Below are 24190 nucleotides of genomic sequence, written 5' to 3'. Positions count from 1 at the left end.
GCTCTTTGCCTCTTGTGGGAGAGTGTGCTGCTGTTGGTAAAAGCATTCAGTAATGGTATTCTGTTTTGTAAATGTCAGGACCTGTTTTTATCTGAGCCTTGTTTAAATTTTACATGCATTCTTGGATTGAATACACTAATTTGAGTGACATTTGACCTTTGGAAATGTTGTTAATGTTCTGTCACAACAACTGCAAATCTGTGTTATTGTATTTTGGACTTTGCAGGTGCTGACAGATTGAACTTTGCTGCCATGGAGGGTAATCACAGCGGCTTGGCTGGCAGCACACAGCCGTCCCTGTCAGGAGACCACACAGATGGACATGTTTATGAGGTTGCGGTACAGAGCAACTCCACCCATCGCAGCTCCCAGTTTGCAGATGTGGCTCTGCTGCAGACGTTCAAGCCCCTCATCATCCCCTGTTATGTGCTGGTTGTGGCGGTGGGCGTCTTTGGGAATTACCTGCTTCTCTATGTCATCTGCAGAACCCGCAAGATGCACAATGTCACCAACTTCTTCATCGGAAACCTGGCCTTCTCTGACATGCTCATGTGTGTGACTTGCGTCCCTTTCACTCTCGCCTACGCCTTCAATCCACGTGGTTGGGTTTTTGGCCGCTCCACGTGCTATCTGGTGTTCCTCATCCAACCCGTCACAGTCTATGTTTCAGTGTTCACACTCACTGCTATTGCTGTGGACAGGTGGGTGGATCTGCAGAAGTTTCGCTGCTCAGATCTCAAAGGACACTTTGAACTCTTTAACAATTCTTTTCCCCTCTTTTGTCCTTCTGCCTGTCAGTCCTCCTCAGTTAAGAGTCTCTGCTGGCTTGTGTAACATAACTGTGCTGCCAGATTGGTCAAGAATCTCTTGAATTTAGACCTAAATTAAGCTAAAGATCTTGATTATATAAAGGCCAAATCATATAAACTGAATTTAATCCTCAATAAAAGGCAAGTTACTGCAAGAGAAGATCACTATTATTAATATCATTACTGTTTTACAGTTCTGTCTTTAAAAGCCAAATTAGAAGAGATTGTGCAGCATAACTAGCTGTGAGCTATGAACAAATTTAACATTTATATGTAAAGTAATCACATGAGCTAAAAGTGTCTTTTATTAAAACTGTGCTGCAGGACTTCATGAGAAATCATGCATTAATACATTGGATCATAACGAGTCAGGCTGTAATTGAACATGAATTTTGCACCTTATTTGAAAGTACTGCTCTCTCTTCATTGCAGATATTATGCGACAGTTCACCCCCTGAAGAAGCGCACCTCTGTGGCGACCTGTGCCTCCGTCCTCACTGGCATCTGGCTGCTGTCCTGCGGGCTTGTAGCTCCGGCCGTCACCCACACCTACCACGTAGAGTTCAAAGATGAAGGCTTCACCATCTGTGAAGAATTCTGGTTGGGTCAAGAGAAGGAAAGGCGTGTTTATGCATACAGCACCCTGCTGGTCACGTATGTCCTGCCATTGTCAGCTGTCTTTGTGTCTTATCTCTGTATTACAGTCAAACTGAGGAACTGTGTTGCACCAGGCCACAGGACACAAGACCAAACAGGTGCTCAACAAGCTCGTAAGAGGAAGATCTTTCGCCTGGTTGCGCTCTTGGTGTCTGCCTTTGCAGTGTGTTGGCTTCCTATTCATGTATTCAACGTGCTGCGAGACATAGACATTCACCTCATTAACAAGCGCTACTTCTTACTTATTCAGCTGCTGTGCCACCTGTGTGCCATGAGCTCATCCTGTTGTAACCCCTTCCTCTATGCGTGGCTACACGACCGCTTCCGCGCCGAGTTACGGAAGATGTTCAAGTGCCATCATCGCATTGGCGTGCCTGCCAACCACTGCGCTGCCAGTGTGGTCTTGTAGGAACCTGGTGAAGAGAGTTCTTTGTTGTTGATGACGATGATGATCTATTAGCCTCTTGCAGAGAGGTCAGTCTTTTGAAGAGGAGTTCAGTCAATTTAAGGTCATCTCCCCATCAGAGTCTGAGGCATAGCAGAAACTTTGGAAGCAATCAGAGGAGAGTCAGTTGGTTGATGCAATCAGGAATGTTCATCCTCTGAGTACCATGAATATCCACAATCTCGCCAATAGATATGGGTAAAAAGTTAGCATTTGACTGGAGGTTGTCATTACAGGAAAGCTCACAACTGAGAGAGGGTTCAAGGGAAACTTTCCTATTTCAGCAGTTTAATGCGAAAAGTCAAGAGGTGAAATCTAAAGAGGGTCAGAACATGTACAGTATGTCTTTGGAATCATCCTCTGAAAGTCATGACAACTCAACCCCAAGACAGCCAGGCCAGCAGATGTGTCGAAGTGTTGGACAGACTGACCAACACTGGAGAAGGACTACCAGCCAGAACAGTTGGGACACTGTGTAAAATGTAAATAGAAACAGAACTCAATCAGCGGTTTCAAAGTGTTCCTGAGTCCACGCAGTAATATCCTTTATCCAATCATGTGTTCACAAAGTGGTGAACCTCGCTCCACCCTCGCTTGTGAATGACTGAGCCTTTTCATGATACTATCACCTGTTACCAATGAACCTGTTTACCTGTGGAATGTTCCACACAGGTGTTTGCGGAGCATTCCAAATTCAGAAAAAGCATATATTTACAAACAACAATGAAGCTGATGAGGTCAGACATTAAATATATTGTCTTTGTGCTGTTTTCAATTGAGTATATGTCAAAAAGGATTAGCTGATCATCACATTCTGTTCAGCAGTTTTACACAGCGTGCCAACGTTTTTTGGAATCAGGGTTGTGATTCAGCGTTGACAGAATATACCAGAGAAAAAACTGTGGAGAGATGAATGCCTACGTATCTGAAATATTTAATGTAGTATATTGTACATATGCTGATGAATGAACGAATGATGATGATTTTTTTTACAGTCTGTCAGAAGAAGATAATCACCTTGTGATTTAAAAGAGAGTCAGGTTCAGGGTGTCAGCTTTCCTCTAACAAATGAATGAGGATAAAAAATGTAAATGACATAGAAAATGCTAGATAAGAGTTATGTATGATGAACAAAGTGCAGCTGTATTGGATATGAAGATCAAATGAGACTGTCAGCTCAAACTGAATTTGGAAATGTTCGCTGCAGGTGTGGTTGTTTCCGCTGGGTCACTGCAGTCAGAACTAATCCTCCTGTGGTGCTGCTTCTTGGAGCCTCATGGGATGAAGTGAATTTATGAACTTGCTCCCCTGGGCTTTAATATCCTTAAAGCCTGAATATTTGATGAATATGCAGCTTAACATATAATTCATCAGACTCTTTCTGAAAGCATTGTATACTGTGTGGTGTGGTGGTGTTTGGTTCTGTGCTGTTTTCTGTGTTCTCTGCTGTATTTTCTCTGCTTCTTGAGATTTTATACAAAATGTGCAAGACTCAGTTCTCACTGTCTTCATTCCAGGTTCCATTACTTACTTTCATGCCACCGGTTCTGTATTCTCTGTATGCATATTTATCTCCTTCCTGCAGGTGGACGGGAGACAGATCTATCTCTGCAGCAGTGACAATTCAGCAGTCAAGTTTGAAGTGCTGCTGTGTGGATGTGACATCCGTGCCTTCATTTTCACTCTTTTCCCATCACCATTTTCTTGCATGAGGGGGATTTTGGGAACGCACTGTATGCGGTGTATTCTGTCCGATTTTTACCATTGAACTGTTTGTAAATGATGTAAATGATTTGTGGTGAAAAAGGTATCCTTTGATCTGTAGCCAGTAATAACAACACACTGTGGGAAATGGTGAATAAAACTACAGAGATCCAATGACGTCTCTGCGTCAGATCAATGGAACTGCATGACAGGCAGGACATGGAATGAAATTATGTCCAACGTGGTCAGAGTGTGGCTGCACTGCTGAATTTACTAATGAAATAGTGGGGAGGACAGAGGTGTTTTCTGCATATCAACTAGACCTGTTGAGGACATTGAAACATTAATAATTTATGGCTCTCCTTGGTCGTTTCAACATTCTTGGTGCTTGCAAACAATCACAAATTTCCTGTAGTTGAATGATGTTAATTCACGGTTTTGTTTTAAACATCTGATGTCAATCTAGCACTGCACTGAACTTTACAATTATATGATGTACCGCGGCTATGAAAGGAGGTTTTCGCTGTGAAAAGTTGGATTTTTATAGTGTAATCTGTCACACATACTGCTCAGGATGTCATTTTCAATTAATTTCTAAATGAGAAGTAATAGATGAAATTACTCGTTGAAAAATAGATATTCAATCAATATGATGCAGCTTTCACTGGAGGCTGGTTACAATACAAAAGTGTTACCGATAACATTAAAAAAAAGGATCGCTGCTATTCAAGTGTCCCACTAAAGCATGTCCGTGTGACAGTGAGCCAGCATGAACAATACCAGGACTGAAGCAGCTAAATGGGATTCATCGTTCATTTTATCATTCATACCTGTGACTTTCTTACCGTGACACATCAAAGTGTCGTTCAAGAAACAGGTCCATCATCACATTTCCTTATACGTCCATTTCAACACAACTTTATTTGCAAGTACACAGACTATAAGCAGCAAATCAAAACCTCCATCCTTATACAGCAGACATTGCATAGCTGGTTATGACTTCTCACAGAAAAATGTCTTCTGTGTCAGAGCGAAGTCTCGAGCTTCCTGAGGAGTGCGGATGTACGAGTCAATTTCACTGTCGCTGATTTCCTCATCACCAGTCACATCCCTGAGCGCAGGCTGCTCCACTCTCCTCCTTTTAGCATGAACCACACACGGGGGAGGAAACAGCACTCTCTTCCCCCAGTTCGGTGCTGGATCTTGGCTCTCCTGAGTGTCGCTGTGTGGCTCAGGTACTGTGCACGGATTGTCATTTCCACCTCCTGGTCGTTGGACCTTTTCAGCATTCAGTTCACACTGTTCCACATTGGATGCATCTGGAGGCTGCTCTCCAGGCTCAGAGGATTGGGACGGAGCGGTCTCCTCATTTGCTGAGTCCTCACAGCTCGCCTGACACTCTGCCAGCAGAGCATCCTCATGCGTTCTCAGAGCCCTCCTCAGCAGGGCGTACCTGTGCTTTAGAATATCCTCCACCTGCCAAACGACGTTATCTGGCGTCACCGCTTCCCTGACCCAGGGAATCTCCTTACCCAGCTTACACAGGACCTCCTTTATCTCAGTGATTCTTTTCAACGCAGGCTTGTGCTTATTCACTCTGGCAATCTGACAGAATTTGTCCAGAGAATATTTCAGGCGCTGCTTGCTGGGCTTCAAGGACTGCCAGGCCAGATAGATCGCTGCCATCATGATGGGGACGGGCTTTCGGCCGGTCACAATCCAGGTGTCTGCTGCCAGCTCTACCAGGGCCACGGCACGTTTCGTCAAGTCCTTGGAGTCCTCAGCCAATTCTTCAGGAACATGAAGCGAGCTAACTTTGTATCTGACATAAAGAAAAAGATTCTCAGCAACTACAGGCCCAATGCTGAAAAGTTTTTTGAAATCAGAGCCTGAAATGTATCATTTATTGCACCTCTTATGTATGATTAAGAGCACTGCTGGTTTTCTATTCTGTCTGGGAGCTTTCCAGATAGACACAAGGTCCAACCAGGCTCAAGAGACTTCAACTTTTTATTCTATCCTTTAACAAAATCAACCAAAAGAGAATCATCTCTGCCCACATGTGAATATAACCTGATCTAAATGAATCAAGGGGAATTTATCATAAGCATGGGTCATATAAATATCTACAGCAGGTTGTAACATGACTTACATATGAGAGTGTTAGGGCCAGACTGAGGAAAAACAACGTTTTCAAGAACATATCAAGAAAAAGTTGCAGTGCCAGGAGAATAAAGTTGTAATTTCAAGAAAAAAAGTCAGAATTTGTCATTTTGATTAAAAACTTATAAGATTAAGACAATAAAGTCATAATTAAATGAGAGCAAAGTTATGTTTTGAGGAACAAAATCATATTTTGAGAAGAAAGTCGTGATTGAATAAAATAAAGTTATATGGGAAAAAAAAAAAATCAACAAATTATGAGAAAAAGCTGACATTTTAATACTCATGTGTGAGCAGTCCGTCTGTCTTTTAGATGTCAAATGAGTGCTGCTGATGACCTGAAATTACATATTTCACCAAAACGCACCCGCTCTTATTATCTGAGAAAATGTAAGCAGTTCCATGAACTGTGAGCCAATAGTCAGATGTGTTTTGAAGCAGCAGCTGGAGTCCAGCAGGGACCTGGTTTTCTCCAGACAGCTGAGACCAGAGCTCAGTCATGGCATCAGAGGGTGATTAAAGCTCAGTGGGCTTTATGTAAATGATGTGAAAGGCAGCCAGAAACTGGAGTCATATAGTCGTCTTATGCTACTGCTCTGTGCTCTGCTGATATGGTAGCATCCCTTTACAGACAGTCTGACAGACACATAAACCTGTTTGGGATTCTGGGCTCTGGATGAAGCAAAGTTTAGGAAAGTGGATTTTGCACTGCTCCTCATCAGTGGAAAACCAAAACAAACTTCTGATCAGTCACAGATCTCACCTCTATGTTGCTTATTGTCTGCACAAAAGTTAACTTCATCACCTCCAATAACGTGTAGCACACAGCTGATCTTTTCAGTCAAAATCCTGGATTGGGATTAGCGCTACAGTAGCCTATGGACTGGTAGGACATGCTAACACATGCATGTGATCCAATCAACCAATAAGCGTAACATATGAGCCAAAGCGGTCATGCTTTAAACACTAGTAGGTTTTCAATGAAATGAGACTGTAAAAGGTGTTTTTGGTCTTTATAGTGATTTTACGTTTTTGTTGTTGTTGTTTACAGGGTGAACACGATGTATTGTTAAAAGGCCACAATCAGTTGTATCTTCAGCCTACACCTTTTTCAAACGACGTTCAGCTCTTATTTAACCTGAAACTCTTTTTGACTGGCCTAATAGATGGTACCCCGGTGAAGCTCGGCACGACCCCCTCAAACAGAAACATTCAGACCACTGTTCTTCACTTACTCCTGACTGTGGGCCTCCATGACGTCGGTGACGTTGACGATTGGAGCCTCAATGTTGAGAATCTTGACCATCTCTTGATAAACCACTCCCACCACCATGGGGTCGGCATCCAGCAGGCAGCTGATGGTTCCCATCGTGATAGGCCAATTGAGCAGTCTGCAGCTTACAAGCACACAGCAACCAGCCAGGACCTCTTTCTTCTGGAGGCTCACTTTGATGAAACTTTCATGCCGATAGGCCTGGTCGTAATACGTCTGTGAGAGATCCTCGATCTCTTGGTGGACCCTGAGGATCCGACAAATGGCTTTCACACGCTGCAGACCTACAAAGACATAACAAAGACATACGAGCATGTGGTCACAGTGGGGTAAACTATACAGAGAAGAGCTGCTATGTAATAATATCTCTAACAGCAAAAGCTCCCCTTGGAGAGAAGATCTCACCCTTTATTAGATTTGCACACGGCTTTTTGGTCACAGCTGTGGTTCGGCTGTAGCTGACTTCTGAAAAAAGGAAAGGAAAAAAAAAAGCACACAGACTCAAGGCCAAGACAAGGAAATGAGTATGAGCATCAGCATTATTCATGTCACTTAAATACTGCCAATTCAAAATTAAAATAAAGAAAATGACACCGCTCCACACTTTGTCATTGTGTTATTCACATTTCCACTATAACTCCTGACCACACAGATACATACACACCATGTCCAACAAAGGTTGTGCGACCAGCAGCAGTGCAAACATGTTTCTCCTTGTTGTTGCTTTAAATTGCTCATTTCAGCGATAAGAAACACCATCACTCATAGATGGAGCAGTAGACCCCAAGACAGGGCAGAGTTTTGAAGTTTCCTTTTCAACCTTTTGACCCAGATCTGGAGAACCAGCCGGACAAAGTGAGCAATCGCTCCGAGGCCCCACACCCTCAGGTCCTATATTCACTGTTTGTCAGTTACCATGTGTTAATTAGGTTAACCTCTTCAGCACGAGCGGGGCGCTCGTCACGCGTGTCACACTGCCCCTTGTAGTTGTGAAGATGTACTCTATTTATTTTGGGTAAGTCATATCGGATAGGAGGTGGACAAAATAGGCCTTGTATTGAAGAGGTTAATTGTACATGTGTTTGGATGGTGCAACATTAAAGCAACAATCTCGCAGAATTTCATGCACCACTTAATGAGGGGACATAATGGTGACTGAGAGTATGACCCACTGATTAAAGTACAATGAACTGGGTGTCTGTGGTGACAATCCCAGAAAAAAAAGCTGTATGTGTTACTGCTATTGCAAATCAAACATCACAGGAAATGCAACATGTTTGTCAGTGAGGGCCAGTGCTCGTGTTACTCTCTGTTCTCTCTCTCTATGCGTCAGTAGCCCAAAGAGGTTCAAACTGGTACAACAAACAACACAGGCAAATTAATACAATTACAATGAACATTCGTCCAAAAGGTCTTTATTTCAGTGCATTCCCTGCTTTCCTCACAAAAGCCTTCTTTAAAAAGCTTGACAGCCTGCAATAATAAAACAGCATGGATCCAGGCATCGTTTCTACAAAGGCTGAAGCTGAATGGTGAACGGCTTTGTTGAACTTTCAAACATGTTACTGGGCAGCAAATGCAAAAAGCTTACGGCGTTGGTTATGTGACACATCCATCTTTGACATTCCTGCTTGGTTACAAATTGAATCGAGCTCCTGCGCTTGTTTCGCTTTCTGCTCTTTTGTGTTAATCAATGCCCATGCACACCCCCGAGGCCTGTCAGACCCCTGTGGGATTACACTCCTTGACAATTTGCTCTCGGCTTAGAAAACACAGCTGATAAGTCTCCATGTCTATTTATGCCCCATATGCAGCAAACTACCTGTTCTGAACCTGCCTCATAGACAATGCATTCAAACAGCGGCTCAAACAGTGGGGTCTGCACATGAGGCTGCTGTATAACAAAGACATTTTTATGTCATTTGAACAAATTCAGAATGAGTTTGCTCAACCTGCACACAATGTCTTTCCATTTCCTCTAAATTAGACAATTAATAAGTTTACTACCTTTGCCACCAAAAACATTTTATCTTAGAAACTAAACCTCAGTTTATAAGTAGTGTAAAAGTATATAACATCCAGGCTTTGCACACCTGTATTTGATACAGACAACTCGTCATTGTTTGGAAACCAACATATCTGGTGGTCGGTGGTCTAAAATACTTTCATGTACTGACTCTTCACCCATTTGTGCCCGGTATGGCCTCATTCAATCTAAGATTGTACCCCGGCTTCACATGTCTACGGGGAGGTTTTCAAAAAGTCTCCCACATGCAACCAATGCTGGGCTGCAGCATCAATCCCCTTAGAAAAAGCGACAGATTTAACCTTTGAGGAAAAACCTGTGTGTGTAACACTGAACATTGGATTACACTCCCCTGCACAGCAAGGTAAATCAACCAATGTGAGTTTATTGCAGATATATTTGTATACTTGTGTCTGTGGGCGAGCTCATTCTTTAACTCTAAAAAGTCCAGCTGTGTGTGTGCTGGTCACTATTTAGTGATTGGAGTGAACCGACTCTTATCTCACTCCGGGTGTTTTACCCGGACACACTGCTGTGAGGCCTCCGCGTCGTCACTGTTCATACCTGAACCTCCGACCGGGTCGTTGGCCAGCACTCCTTCGGACACCACGGAGCCGCAGTCCGCGCACACCAGCTGGGCCTGGCAGTACAGATCATCCTCCACGACGTTTGACGAGCCGCAGCCCGGGCAGCTCAAACCCGCACGAGACATTTCCCAAATTATCTGCCGCCGCGTGCGGACAGCGGAGAGACGATTGAAGATTACGACATTAAACAAGTGTTAGCTGAACCTGAAACCTGCTGCAAAACACTGTTGAGACTGTATCCGTATGTAAACAGTTGAACGACCACTCAACGTAACTGCCGCCGGTCTGACGGGGGCGGCTAAAATGTGTCCGGGCAGCCACACTGTTCTCACGTCAATGGTTCCGCTCCGTCTCCTATACAGTACATGCCTGTACGCAGGAGACGTGGAAATATGGCGATTAGGAGTTTGAATTAAATAATATATATATGTCTATATGGATATAGACCTATATTTTCATTCAGGGTAACATGGAGAATATAGGATGCAAAGGACTCTTCCTTAAATATGACAATCTGTTTGTCCTGGTCACATTTGGAGCCATTGTCAAGCCAAAGAACATAATGACTTTTCCCCATCAAGGCAATATCTTCCAGTTTCCTTGAGATGGCCGACAGAGTGTAGCTGTCCTGATAAAACTGGGCAGGTTCTGTTTCTAAGACACCAAGGACAAGAGATTACACTGAACTTTGTGTCAGATTCAACAGACAAACTGTCTCCTCTTCAACTATGACCTCAGTGAAGACAGTGTGTCATATTTAGGGAAAATTCCCGAATTATACAAATAAGGAATCTAAAATCGTCTTGGAGAAGCATCTTTTCATAAAGGGCAAGATGTGCTTTTGTCTGAACAAGAAAGATTTATTTTGCACATGTTAATACCATAATGCAGTAACCTCAGTACAGTGCAGAAATTCAGTGTACATCATGTTAATAGAGTGAGTTGAGTAAAGTGCCTTTAGGGGTTTAGTAGAATCATGTAAACTTTGACATTCAGTATAAGAGCAAAAACCGTCTCTTCATAATTAGTGCATAGCTTTGACAGTAAAATAAGGCTCTTCTTCATACTAGAGATAACACCAGAGGACAGGAAGCTAACAGTCAATAGAAAAACACTTAGTTATGTATAGATTTCTTTTAAACATTAATTAAGTCTGTCATGTTGGCAACATTTAACATTTCTCATTTTTAAGTGATTTCTGGAAAGAATTTTACGCTCAAGATGAAAATACAAACACACAAAAGAGCTTGTTTCAATGTCACATGTCTGCTGTAGCAAAGTGTCAAGAACATTACTAAATATTTAGAAAAATGTAGAATATCTTTTTGTACTCCAGAACATCTTTGACTGCAAACTGACATAATTGAAAGGCTGAAACAGTAACAGCCTTCGCAAAATTTTTTTTTTCCAGAATATATTCCAATCTTCATTATTCACTTGACAATATGATGTAACTAACTGTTCAACCTTGTAAACCTAAGCTTTTGCACTGGGAATAAAGTTTCCAGCTGTGAATCCACCTAGACAGGATTCTTCAGAGAGTTAATGGACATGAGAATACTCGGTTTCTCTTCTATGACTCGCACAAGCAAGTTGTCAATGTACTGTTCCAGCTCTGATATCTTCGAGTCCCTCTGTGAGAGCTGGGTTTCCTGTTTGAGCACCAGAGAGATGAGCTCCTCCCGAGTCAGCTGAGAGTACGGCCCTTTCGGCCCCGCGCCATTTACCTGTGAGAGGACACAAAGACATGGAGAATGTAACACAAATATGACAAAGCCTTTAATGGGGAGATTCAAACGTAGATGAACCCGACAAACAAGCATTCACATTGTTGATTTATTTTAATAACGGAAACAGAAAACCCTTGAAACATAAAAAGGGAAGTCGAGATACCTTTGTTTTCTCCTGAACTTCACTGTGGATTCCGGTGGATTTATTTTCTATTTCCCCTTGAACAACTGAGATCGACTGCTGTCTCAAAGGATTAAGGGGTTTTACAGGTTGAAGCCTGCAATGACAAAAAAAGAAGAAAAAAGACTTAGGCTCTGGCTGGATGGGAGTGAAATGAAATACAGCATTGGTGTGAATGTATGATTCTGTTATAAAGCTGTTAGTGACATGTATAATTTTTCCATAAGATCAAAACCAATTAGCAATCACGACTCAAACAGAATATAGTTTGCATTTGCACTGCGAGCTCATTCATCAGAACCTTGATGGATAGAACACAATTAATAATACAAGCAAAGATGAACAAATAGAAATGATGAAATAAAAATGAGGATGAATCGTGGAAGATGTGGAGCATGTTGGATCGTTTTACTTTTATGACAGACATTATGGCATGATGTTGGGAGACAGTGATTTGTGATCAATGCTGTATGAAGAGCTGGAGTGATAATAATCTGATGAGGAACTGAAGTGTCTCACCGGCGTGGAGTTGCAGAGGTCCCCTCTTTCCTCCCATCTCCCTCCTCCCTGGTACTCTGCACCATCACATGCTGGGACTCTTGCACTGGGGTCTCCTGGACAGGTTCTGGGTCACATGGGTGGGTTTCAGCGTTTTCAGGTACGGCCACACCTGTAACATGGCCTCCTTCAGTGTTTTGCTGGATTGAAGTACTTGAAGTGGCGCCTTTCTTTGCAGGAAGCGGGGGAGCATGGGCCATCTTCGACGATTTGATTTTTGCTTGGGAGGCTGCATCTTTCTCAGCATCTTGCGACATGGGTGGAGGCCATTTCACTGAACCAGTGTTAGTCGTATCACCCTGAGCCGCAGGCTCATCTTCATCTTCATCATCTTCAAATGGATTTAAGCCATAAACAATAGGCTTTTGTTTTGTCTCAGGGGGAAATTTATTTGCAGTCTTGCCACCAGAAGACGAGGCTGTTTTGGGTCCAGATGGTGGCGCTTCCTCCGCAGAACCAGGTCTAGACGGAGCAGGGCGTTTACTGTGCTTGGCTACATTTGTTGTTCCTTTGGTGGTGCTGCTCTGGGTGTTCTTTGCATCTGTGGGAGGCCTACTCAGAGGAGCGATCATTTGCAACGAGCGCTGAGGGAGAACACTGGCAGTTTTCACGTCTTTGTCGTTGCTCTGCTTGCTAATTTGTGGCAGATGTTGTGCAGATTCATCCTGCTCCCTCTGACTTCGTCTCTCAGCTTGAATTCTTCCTGGAGGCTGAGGGGCCGGTCGCTTCTCCCGTTGAGTACTAATAAAATCCTTCTCATCAGTGGAAGCAGTCTTGCTACCCAGTGATGACACAGCAGATTGACTCCTGGAAACGAGACAAAGACTACATGACATTGAAGTAGATTCAAGCATTTAATTGAAAGGAGTCTCATAGGGAACACAAAACACTCTAATGGTACTTTTGGATATAAGATGTGCTTCAGTGGTCTTAAACAAGCCATCAAGGCTGTTAAAAAGAAGATAAAGATATTAAAAAGTGTAAAACCCTGTGTTGCAAAATTAGAGAACAAAGGAAAACGCAGAAAGCATCTATTGATTTTCTTCATTTGTAAAAGCAGCATATAGTAGAGTAATCAGATGTTTTCATATAATAATGGGGAAAAGTTTTTAATATACCAAGTAAATCTCTTCCTGAGATCTCTGGGAAATTACCACCCACCTTCATTGCCACTCAGTGTAATTATCCTTTGTTTCAAGTCATGACACCTGATATAATGATGCAAGACTGTGCAATGAGCTCCCAGTCTCACCTGACAAATGAAATATATCCGCGCTCACAGACATGTATGTGTCTGCACACTCATCCCAACTCACACACAAACAAGCACAGGGCCATACAACTTTCATGACGGTGTCGGCTTTAGGCTGCGTTTAAAGGACAAGAGCTGAGATGAATGAGTCTGTCGGTCGCGACTGACGGAAAAATAGAAGATAAGCTACCTTCAGATAACAACTTCTGTACATGTAAATGACTTTATATCATTTTCATCAAGCATTCAAATTTTGTTTCGCTACCTCAGTTGCTGTTCTGTTCCTCATCCTGATGACTGAGGCCAGTTAACAAAACTCCAGCTAGTTTAATCCTGTTACACAGCGCAACGTCCACAAGCTTCACTGTGTGCTTCACAAAGGCTTCAACTGTGTGAAAAATCAGCTTGTTTGTACAGAAAAATCAGGGCAAAAAAATGTAATTTGTCCAGTATCCTGATTTTTGAACACCAATTGTATAAAACCTGGTCGTGGTCTCCGTGACGTCTCTTAGATTTCTGAAGAGCCATTGTGAAGCTCAGTGACAGCGGCATCTTGGAAGTGCCTAACTCAACCCAACTTCTGGCTAGTGCAAAAATGGGCAAAGAGGTGGAGCGTTGGTGGAGGCAGGCTAAGGTGCAGCTGTCACTCAGAATGACTGCGGCCACAATCTTTATTGGAGAAATTAGCATTTAAGATTAAATTTTGTAACTAAAAAACAAAAATGTGGTTTTAAGATCCCATGACAAACTGATTGGCTGCATAAGGTTTGGAGAATAAAGCACGGTCTATTGGTGAGGAGTCTTCTGCAAAGACTTTAATATAAAGTTTGATGTTGATGGTGTTTTACGTACTGTTTGTGTCACATTGTTTGTGATCCATCACGTTGGAGGACTTGAACTAACCTTTGTTTTACAGGTGGCACTGTGTGTCCGGCAGGTGAGTTGGGATCCTCGTCAAAAGGATTCATGGAGAAGTTTTCTTCAAACGGATTAGTGGAGGTGACTTCTGCGGCGCTCTGCCCTTTAGATTTCATCCCTGCAGCTTTGTCTTTTGTTTTGTTTTCTTCTTCTTCTTCTGCATTTCTTGTTACTTTTTCCAGCTTCCTAGCCTGCTCTTCCTGCTCTTCTTTCTCCTCCCTCCTAGCCCTCTCCTCTTCCTCTCTTCTGATTTTCTTCTCTTCCTCCTCAATAATCTTTTTTTCTTCCTCCTCTTGTCTCCTCCTCTCTTTCTCCATCTCTATCCTTTCCTGTTCTTCATGTCTAATTCTTTCCTCTTCCTCAATTCTTCTCCTCTCTTCTTCCTCTTGTCTCATTTTTTCTTCTACTGATCTCTCATATTCTTCCTTTTCCTTCCGCACTCTCTCCTCTTCCTCTTTTCTCTTCTCCTCTTTCCTAATCCTCTCCTCTTCCTCCCTTTGCCTTTTTTCTTCTTCTTCCTCAATTCTCCTCCTTTCTTGTTCTTCTAATATCCTCTTTTCCTCTGCCAACTTCTTGTGCTCTTCTTCTTGCCTCCTAGCCCTCACCTCCTCCTCCTCCTCCTCCTTCCTCCTCCTCTCCTCCTCCATCCTCACCCTTTCCTCTTCCTTTCTAATTTTCTCTTCTGCTTCAATCCTTTCCCTTTCTTCCTCTTCTAGTTTCTTCTTTTCCTCTACCAATCTCTCATATTCTTCCCTTTCCCTCCAAGCTTTTTCCTCCTCCTCTTTCTTAATCCTTTCCTCTTCTTCCCTTTGCCTCCTTTCTTGTTCCTCTAGCCTCCTGTTTTCCTCACGCTCTTCTATTTGTCTTTTCAAAATCTCCTCTTCCTCTTGTCTCCTCCTCTCTTGCTCCTTCCTAATCCTTTCCTCTTCCTCTCTTTGCTTTTTTTCTTCTGCTTCAATTCTCCTCCTTTCTTGTTCCTTCATTTGCTCTTCTTCTTGCCTCCTAGCCCTTTCCTCTTCCTCTTGTCTCTTCATCTCTTCCAGAGCCATTTCCTTCTCCCTCCTAATCCTTTCCTCTTCCTCAATTCTCTTCTCTTGTTCCTCCAGTCTCCTCTTTTCGTCTGCCAATCTTTCACACTCTTCCTCTTGTCTCCTCCTCTCTTCCAGAGCCATTTCCTCCTCCCTCTTAATCCTTTCCTCTTCCGCTCTTTTTCTTTTTTCCTCTTCCTCAACTCTCCTTTGTTGTTCCTCCAGTCTCCTCTTTTCCACTGCTAATCTTTCATGCTCTTCTTCTTGTCTCCTCCTCTCTTCCTGAGCTCTCTCTTCCTCCTCCCTCCGAATCCGCTCCTCTTGCTCCTTTCTAACTCTCTCTTCCTCAATCCTTCTTCTTTCTTCTTCCTTCAGTCGCTTCTTTTCCTCTGCTAATTTACATTCTTCTTCTTGTCTCCTCCCCTCTTCTTCCATCCTTTCCTCTTCCTCTCTTTGCCTTTTTTCTTCTTCCTCTATTCTCCTCTTCTCCTCAGCCAACCTCTCAACCTCTTCTTGTCTCCTAACCCTCTCTTCTTCCTCTTCTCGTCTCCTCCTCTCCTGCTCCATCCTAATCATTTCCTGTTCCTCCCTTCTTAGTTCATCCACATCCTCTCTGACATTTTCTGCTTCAGCCGTCTTCGTCTCTTCCTCCTCCTCCTCGGTCCAGGGTGAATACTGCCTCACTGCCCTCAGTGAATCAACAGATGGCGGAGAGCTTTCGGGGACGTCGTCCATGGATCCGTGGCCTGAACTGGCCAGGCTGTAGTTTGATCCGATGCGAGCGGTCCGCGCCTGCGGCTCTTCACAGTATATGTGACTGCCATTGATGCACAAGTTACTCTGTTCTGGAGCGCTGTGTTTTTGGTGACCAGAGGAGGAATCTTTGCTGTCTGAGCTGCCCGAACGCTTGTGTATCTTGAACTTGAACTTCTTTTTACCTGGAAGGACATGGGACGTTAATATGCATGTAATGACAGGGAGGGAGAGCGAAAATAAATGAAATAATAGTGAGAGAGTGAATCAAAAACTGCTGCTCCTGACCTTCAGAGTCCACATTTAGACCAGACGACTGGCTGCCGCTCAGTGAGGAGTTCTTCGCAGGCAGAACAGACATGGACTGAGACATGTTCCTCTGCAGGTTAGACTTGGGAGAAAACAAAGACTTAATCTTAGGTTTCTTCTTTTTCTCGTCCTTGGCAGCAGCGACCTCACCCTCCTCATTTCCCTCCTCCTCGCTGTCTGTCAGAACCTGGCTGAAGGATGGCACCACCGAAGACGCTGAATCCGATTCCTTTTTCTTGCCCCGAACTTTGTCCTTGAACTTACCCAAGCGGGATCTGGATTTGCCGGCAGCAGAAAGGTCAAACATGCTTGCGGTCATGTTATTTCTCATGAACTGGATGTCCACAAGCACCTCTCCTCTGTCTTTGTCTGCCTTGCCAGTCTTGTCCAACAACTTAAACCATCTGTTAAAGAGAGGTATCTTATTTAGAATAGCATATTTCAAGAGTATACTGACAGATACATAATCCCCAAATGTCTGATTAACTGTGCGAACATCATGTCAAACAGAAAGCTTTTGGGAAAGCACATATTCTGTATATTATTTTGGTGTGTCAGTGTTGGATCTTTAAGGTTAAAAACATTCTTAAACCTGCAATAACTGATTTTTTTCCACTCTGGAACAGCAGAAACAAGTTGTGACCACTGGTGTGTCCCAGAAAAGAGCTATATTCATGAGGCATTGCTCCCCTGCAAGCTATTAACCACCATAATGTCATCTATTGAATGGTTTAAAGAAATCATAGACTGAGATTCATGTACAGCATGTTGACATTTAGTCCTCTTCGGTTTCTTTGTGGAAACTATGATCCATCCAAATGGAGGGTGACTCAGCAGCCGCTTGAATGTTTTTGGAACGTGTGTGAGGATCTAAGAACAAGCAGCGAACTGACGACGAAGGAAAGTTTTTCTTTAATAATAATACTGTCCTGTTTGTGGCTGCCTCTAATGTGGTGAATTTCTGAATGTTTGCTACTGTGTATGTTTAAAATGTTTCCACCCGCATGAGACAGCCTTTATGAATGTTCCTTTTTCCTGTCATGTCTGACATAATCAAACTCTAATAAAAAGTACAACACCAGGATCACACCTGTAGTGTGGCTTTAAAGTGGAAACAAGTATAAACACTGGTTGCAACCTCAAACTAGCAACTTTAAAATGTTTTGGAAAAATGGACGTCGAGAGAGACGTCCGCTGAGACCGAGTTTTGTCAACTTTGCGCTGCTTCTGCACCTGCGTCACAGTCCAATAGTGACAGAAGGGCCTCAGAATAAGCAGAATAATTCAACAGAACAACAAAAATGGGGCAGTCAGCATAAAAAGTGCATATCAGGCAGAAATCTGAGGTCAGCTCGCCACTGAAAAAACAACTCCAACTGAGATCTGAATTCCTGGGGAAATGAGGAAATGAGGAAGGGGCCGTGTGTGCATTTCTCCGTGTGTGTGCATTTCTCTGTGTGTGTGCATTTCGATGTGTGTTTGTGTGCATCTGTAAAAAGAGCATGTTTCTGTGTTGAGACAGCATCAAACTGAAATGTGAAACAAGACAGTTACCTTCGAAATGAATGGATTTGCTCAGAAAATTGGTTTTAAAAACAGAAAAATGTGGAAGCCTTACACAACATTGTGATGGAAATATTTAATGTTTTGTGTTTGTTTGTTTATGTGTCATAAACTGTTTTATTTTCCCCCTCATATCACATGACACCCCTCCTTGAGATGCCACTGAAGTGTATTACAGACTCTGCTGAATACAGTGCCTTCCTCTCGCTGCTACTGAATAAGATATGTTGTTGAGAGTCACCCTCCTCCTCCTCCCTCAGGAATGCTTCAGATGTGTGGCACAAACAAATTAAGGAGGGAAAGGCCTTTTCCTGGAATTTGCAAAATGGATGAGACTGTTGTCACAGCTCTCCTACCTCCTACTGCTTTTGAGTAATGAGATGCGATTTGCAAATTTCAGGCCTTGACATTATAAATATTCCACTGTGAGACTTCTTCATGATTTGCCTGATGAATGTCCTTCAACAAAACGCTGCTCGACAGAACATGCATTTATTTATGGTGCAAATCCAAGGAGACTTCAAGGCATTTTTATGTGCTTATAAAAATGGCAGTTTAAATATGCCAACTTGGCAAACTTCTGAACCTTTGAAACTCATATTTTGATGCAATAAATCTGTGTAGTAATCTGCTTTTAACTCTTATGACTTTGAGAAACCACTCTCACATATAAGCAGTCATGCAATCCATTGTTGATATAAAAACAATGATTATAGCCACTTTAGGTTGTGTACATATAGATTTACAACATTATAGTATAGCACTGTATGATATGGTGTAGCATGGTATATCCTAATGGTGTTATTGTATATTTTACTAACACTGTACTACAGCAGCCTATGGCATGCTAAACTATACTCCTCTGATGCTGACACATGCCACTAACAAACATGTCCCACGTGAACAAGTGAAAAAGAGAAGAAGTACGGTAGTTCAGTTTAAACAGAAGGGAAGTTGCAAAAGTGTATGGGCGTTGGCTGGTTGGGGTAGTAAGTAGTGTTCAGGAGGAGGAATTAAAAATGCCTTTCACTTCACAATTCCTGAATGAAGAAGATGATGATGATGATGCCCTTAAACCCAGTAATCTCAAAGTGGAGAGTAGAAACTGTGCGGCATGGATAATGCATGACTCAACATTTTGTAAATTTATTCCACTTTCTGCACACACACATCCTTCCTTGTGAAGCCTGAACTACTGATAAGACAATGCCTGGAGTGGCTCAAGCCTTTCTTATCACAGACCACAGCTGTGTGAGTGGGAGAAGAGCTGAGCGAGTAAAACAACTCAACAGTGATAACGTCCAAGGACCCAAACTGTCCAGGGCTTATGTTTCAGTCCAGAGAAGCCAAACTTAAGGCTTGTCAACTGAATTCTCTTTCCAATGGGTGTTACACACCAGTAGCTGAAGCTTGTGTTCTTCTGAAACGAATATCAATCTCAAAAGACATATCAAGGAGAGAAAAGCTTCGTGAAGCTGTTTCAAAATACAAAATGCTGGAGGGAAGCTGTAATTGAGGCTTGTCTTACTGAAAGTTTCTTAATATCTACAGTCCCATTTTTCTGTATCTTGGGTTCACAGCACAGGTCCTATAAGGCTGATAATAACTGTTCCTCAGATAGTCAGCAGCCTCACTAAAGTGGATGCTGTAATGTCTTTAAGTTAGAAAATAAGGCTTTTTTCACAGAAGGCATTTTGACATTTGAAAAGCTCAGGTATAAATGACAAAATTAGTAATGGCTAAACTCCATTTAGCTGCCTCAATTTCGGGTTCTTGCGTTGTTCATGCTGGTTAACTGTGAGAAATTATTGGCACACTTGAATAGAGCAGAGGCATCATTACTGTTAATGGTACTACAAAGGATTTCCCTAAATAACAAAGTATAGACTCATACAAAAGCAATCCTTCATATTCAATTAATATGATCCACTAGCAGCATGTGGCGGCCTATTTATCCTCTCATTTTCTTATTTTGCAGTGGTCAGGGTGTTTCTGGACTACACCCTTTGGGCAGTAGGTGTGCAGCCAGAGCCAATAACAGCACCCAGGTCAGGTAAGGACTTTATAAAAAGGTAGCGATCAGGTGCCAGACCATAGCTGCATGCATCCAAGAGGAAGGCACAAAAACGGTGGACACAGCACTGAAAACAATTCCTGCAAAGGACACCTGTGCCTTTCCTTCTATAACAAGTCAGTCAAAACGTCTGCTGTGAAAAAGGCCTTTCATGACGATCAAGCAGAGACAGACAAGAAGCCCTGACAGTGTTCAGAAAAACGTCAACATACTGCTTTGATAACTGGACAAACTCTATATACTGAGCCACATCATGTGATACTATCTAAAGCTCTACCACAGCTAATTAATGCAACAATCCAATCATAAAGTGAGCAAATACTGAAGCACACCAAACAAAAGTACTAATTCAGATGTCTTAAAGGCAGATTTTATCAAGTTATCTACAGCAACTAAAGCAATTTCTATCCATTCTGTTCATTTCCACCTGTGCTGCCTAAATGATTTGAACAGTAGTGTCTTCTTTTGCAAGCAACACACGTTCAAAAAAAGAGTAAAACGTGGTGGAATGATTGCTTCACTGAATTCTGCAAACACCATGGCCTTAAACAGTAGTGCCATTGTACAGGCAGCTGGTGGAACATGTTTGTCTTTCGGTGGGTCAGTATATTCACAGTAGTCTTGCTCAGAAAAACTGACCTTGCTTGACTGTCGCTGATTCCATCACTGTTTGTTTTTCATTGATAAAACAGCCAGCAATGCGAGGCTAAAGCTGGGTTTAAACCTCAGAGGCAAGGTACATTCACCGCGGGCTACAGGAAGATCAACAGAAAACAAGCTGAGTATTTACTCAACACCAGCTAAAGCATGTTTCCAACACTAAATTTCATGATAAAAAATTCCTCATAAAACTCTGTGCATATATCAGCATGCACATTTTAGTAGAAGCGCTCAACAGAAATAAGGATCTGACTTTTGAATGCCAAAAAGAGCACATGTGATCAGAGATAAACACACTACATAACCCAAAACATGCATGATTAAGCATGCAGCGTTCAGCCAGGTGAAGTTCAGCTTGGCATGCTGAGATACTTGCACACCAGCCGAAGCAGAGAGGCAACTTATCTGAGACCAAATGCATTTCAATCACAGCTCATTTCACGCTCTCAAATCTCATCTTAATATGGATTTTTCACTGTGATAGTCACAAGACTCTTTCAAGCAGGCTGGCTGCTTGTTCTCCTTCTCCTTCTTATATAAGGTTTGCTGTAATATGAACAGACAGAAAATCTATATTGTTTCATGATAAAGAAAAACAACATCAAGTCTATCCTTGGTGAGTCGATTAGAATTCATGCAGCGACACAAGACATCAGAGAGACCCACACAACATCACACAACCTCGACAGAGGAGGGAGATGGAAGTGTGTGAGTGTGTGTGTGTGTTTGTGCATTGAGACAAACAGGACGGCATGCGGTCTGCTTCTGTATAATACCGGTCACACGGTGGGGGACTAAAATACTTAGCAGCTTAGCACAGCAAATATTTTCCATTGTTAATGAACTGCAGACATGGCTGATGGGTCTTGCATTTCGAATTTTAAGGGTATCTTGCAGTAAATGTTAAAACTTTTTCTTTGGCCGAGAGAACAGCATATTTCTCTCATGACTACTGAGACCATGCAGGAGTACGAGCAAGGCCTGTGAAACCTGACCACTGCCACTAGTGTCAAACTCAGGAGAGCGTGGGCATATTATGCACAATAAAGACAGTCATCATCTTAGTTAATTACTTCCCCTCCACCACTCAGTGAGTAATTACAATTCAAAGCTCGATGTTTTATCTTATTGAGTCGTACAGTGGCATACTGAGGTGAACTCTGGGTCCTCTGTGGAATCTGTCTGCCGCTGACAAACTCTGTCAATGAAAGAGAATCCTTTGACTCACATGTTTCGCCTGACTAAGTAATGCTGATTGGCATCCTTGAAGGCCGCTGCCGAGGGAACAAATCCCTTAAGCTGCACTGGAGCGAGTGGGCAACATTCACGAGTCAAACCCAGCAAAGCGGGTCTGCGTAGTGATGCGTGGCTGCCTGTGAGTGTGTGCGCTCAAATACCTCACCTCAGTGGGAAAAAAAGGTGAAAATATCACACAGGGAAAATCCCACTCGCTTCCAAAGGGCCTTTACAAATGCACAAATTGAGGGAAACTTATTCATAAGGTAAAACTAATCCACAGTTTTCACAGATGCTGCATAATTTTATTATTAGAGAAAAACAGTGTGTAATTATTAAGGATTTAACAGGGATTATTTTGTCCTGCAAGACCGCAAAGTTGCAAAACGACTCAGAACCTCCAAACTAAGAGCTGCTCCCCTGCACAGATTGCAATCAAAGTTACTCCCTCTTCATTGTGCCTCCCATGATTTCCTCATTTACATGCAGCTAAGAGTGAAGACTAACAACTGCCCGAGAATTAGATGTTGCACGTGCATGTAAGACATATTCTGAGGAGTGGGGAAGACTTGCAATTGGTGTGTAGAAACCCAGGTTCCTTAAACATACAGTATAGTGATCATGTGAGCTATTTGTAAAGGAGAAAAACTTTTTTTTTTTTTTTGATCAGCATTATAATTTTCACTTTAAACCAACAGTTGGCAGTGAGCAGCTGATTGCGCAAAGAAACTTCAGCTGTTTGATTACTTTTGTCTCACCAAGAGACAACTTCAATGATGCCTCTTTTGAATTAGAGATGCTCTTATGTGTTTAATGAAGGCTTGAAGGCTATTAGTCCATTAATTGATTAACTGATTGGCAGAAATGTTTTGCATGATATGATTTAAGTCTTTAAGCATAAATGGCTGGATCGAACAAAATCTCTTTGGGTTTTGGATTGTCATCTTATCTTTTAACGTGATATTTTATAATTCAAACAATGACCGCCTGACTCCCCGCTGTGCGCACTTACTCGGTCTTGTTGCGGTCTCTGTCCTCACTAAGCTGCAGCAGGTTGATGACAGCCTGCCCCAGCAGTTTGTCTGGACCCACCAGGGCCCGATGCAGAACGTGGACACGCAGCGTGGAGCGCTCCGTGCCTCCTCCGGCCTGCTGCAGCTGCGGCAGGTCGAAGGCGGCCTCCTCCTTCCACACCGGTGCCACGCTCTTCTCCATCACCGAGGTCTGGTACTTCTCCTTGCCCACTTGCATGACCGCGTACGCATCGTTGGTGCCGCTTTTCCCCTTGATCCTGAGGCCTCTGGCTTGCAGCACAGTTACCTGGACGCTTGTGGGACACCACTGCTGATCCGCCAGGGACATGCTGACACCACTTGTAGCTGGATTAACACCGCGCAGAATTTAAATCCAAACCATAAAAAGCGTCGGTGTCCACCATGGGCTCGCTGAGTGTGGACAGCAGGGAGGAAAAGTTTCCGTCAGAGCTTCGCCGAACTTGAGGAAACAGCTGATTGGGCGTGGTTACACCGACAGGGGGCCTCGGTTGAGACAAAACACTCCCCCGAAGACACTCTGCTCCGCACGGCCATTCACGCCACAGCCATCACTTACAGGAACCAGCGGGGCGCACCTGATCCTTGTTGACACCTGCCGGAGTCCATCAGCGTCACCTCAGCTGCTCTCAAAGACAAGACTGACTGATTGATTTGGCTGCTTAGTGAAGATGACAGTTTTTAATAATCCAGTCCCTTGGTTGGTTTTGTCTTTTCATTGAAGGTATGTTAATGCTGATTTTAGTATATCCTGTAATAATTTAAAGTCACAGTCTCGTCCTACTTTAACTGTCTTTCTGATCTCAGTCTGATAACACGAGACCAACGCTCTAATAACTGTGTTGGGGCCTTGGAAAGAGGACAGGATACTTTACAGGCCGGTGACAGCTGATAGGGCTGGTATGGTTGGATTCAGTTCCAGGTAGAGCTCCAGTTTGAATCTTCATCAGGCTCCATGCAGAGGCTCTGCTTGGATGTCATCCACCAGCAGATCAGGTGGATTGAATGTTCTACCTGGACTGTGTTTGGTATTGTGTCTGTCTACATTCACTGCATTCTTCTCAACACCAGCTGGAATAAACCTTATTAGGTGCTTATGGAAAACATACGTATTTAAGACAGTTCCACACCTATCTAGATCAGTCTGCATATTGATCTGTAGGTTTGTGTTTGCATAAAAAGTTCTGTGCCACTGTGTGCAGGATGGTTCAT

At 43.0% G+C, this 24190-nt stretch overlaps 3 protein-coding genes across 3 annotated transcripts; 1 reads left to right on the top strand and 2 right to left on the bottom strand.

Annotated features, from left to right (window-relative positions):
* Nucleotides 1–232: 232 nt before the first annotated feature.
* LOC139348506 (prolactin-releasing peptide receptor-like) lies at nt 233–3787 on the top strand. Its single transcript, XM_070988685.1, has 2 exons — nt 233–701; nt 1242–3787. The coding sequence occupies exons 1-2, from the start codon at nt 253–255 to the stop codon at nt 1873–1875; spliced, it is 1083 nt and encodes a 360-aa protein (XP_070844786.1). The 5' UTR covers nt 233–252; the 3' UTR covers nt 1876–3787.
* A 721-nt stretch (nt 3788–4508) lies between these two features.
* brf2 (BRF2 general transcription factor IIIB subunit) lies at nt 4509–9961 on the bottom strand. Its single transcript, XM_070988684.1, has 4 exons — nt 9642–9961; nt 7457–7516; nt 7014–7335; nt 4509–5437 (listed from the first exon to the last, which is right to left on the bottom strand). Exons 1-4 carry the CDS (start codon nt 9787–9789, stop codon nt 4609–4611), a joined length of 1359 nt encoding a protein of 452 aa, XP_070844785.1. The 5' UTR covers nt 9790–9961; the 3' UTR covers nt 4509–4608.
* A 539-nt stretch (nt 9962–10500) lies between these two features.
* Nucleotides 10501–23432, bottom strand: LOC139348503 (rab11 family-interacting protein 1-like). The gene is made up of 6 exons (XM_070988683.1): nt 22939–23432; nt 16373–16797; nt 14289–16269; nt 12095–12940; nt 11558–11672; nt 10501–11391 (listed from the first exon to the last, which is right to left on the bottom strand). The coding sequence occupies exons 1-6, from the start codon at nt 23286–23288 to the stop codon at nt 11185–11187; spliced, it is 3924 nt and encodes a 1307-aa protein (XP_070844784.1). The 5' UTR covers nt 23289–23432; the 3' UTR covers nt 10501–11184.
* Between the last annotated feature and the right edge of the window lie 758 nt (nt 23433–24190).

Source organism: Chaetodon trifascialis, chromosome 20, assembly GCF_039877785.1.
Source record: "Chaetodon trifascialis isolate fChaTrf1 chromosome 20, fChaTrf1.hap1, whole genome shotgun sequence".
Taxonomy (NCBI): Eukaryota; Metazoa; Chordata; class Actinopteri; order Chaetodontiformes; family Chaetodontidae; genus Chaetodon; species Chaetodon trifascialis.
The sequence above is the reverse complement of the archived record's forward strand: the minus strand, read 5'-3'. Positions and strand labels throughout refer to the sequence as shown.

Bases quoted from the DNA above. Each gene is read 5' to 3' on its own strand.
- LOC139348506 (XM_070988685.1), top strand. From the start codon at position 253: ATGGAGGGTAATCACAGCGGCTTGGCTGGCAGCACACAGCCGTCCCTG. The intron at 702-1,241 runs GTGGGTGGATCT...TCTTCATTGCAG, and splicing joins ACTGCTATTGCTGTGGACAG to ATATTATGCGACAGTTCACC.
- brf2 (XM_070988684.1), bottom strand. From the start codon at position 9,789: ATGTCTCGTGCGGGTTTGAGCTGCCCGGGCTGCGGCTCGTCAAACGTC. The intron at 7,517-9,641 runs GTATGAACAGTG...TCCTTTTTTCAG, and splicing joins CGACCCGGTCGGAGGTTCAG to AAGTCAGCTACAGCCGAACC. The intron at 5,438-7,013 runs GTAAGTGAAGAA...TCTTTATGTCAG, and splicing joins ATGGAGGCCCACAGTCAGGA to ATACAAAGTTAGCTCGCTTC.
- LOC139348503 (XM_070988683.1), bottom strand. From the start codon at position 23,288: ATGTCCCTGGCGGATCAGCAGTGGTGTCCCACAAGCGTCCAGGTAACT. The intron at 16,798-22,938 runs GTAAGTGCGCAC...TCTCTTTAACAG, and splicing joins AGAGACCGCAACAAGACCGA to ATGGTTTAAGTTGTTGGACA. The intron at 11,392-11,557 runs GTATCTCGACTT...GTCCTCTCACAG, and splicing joins AAGTTCAGGAGAAAACAAAG to GTAAATGGCGCGGGGCCGAA.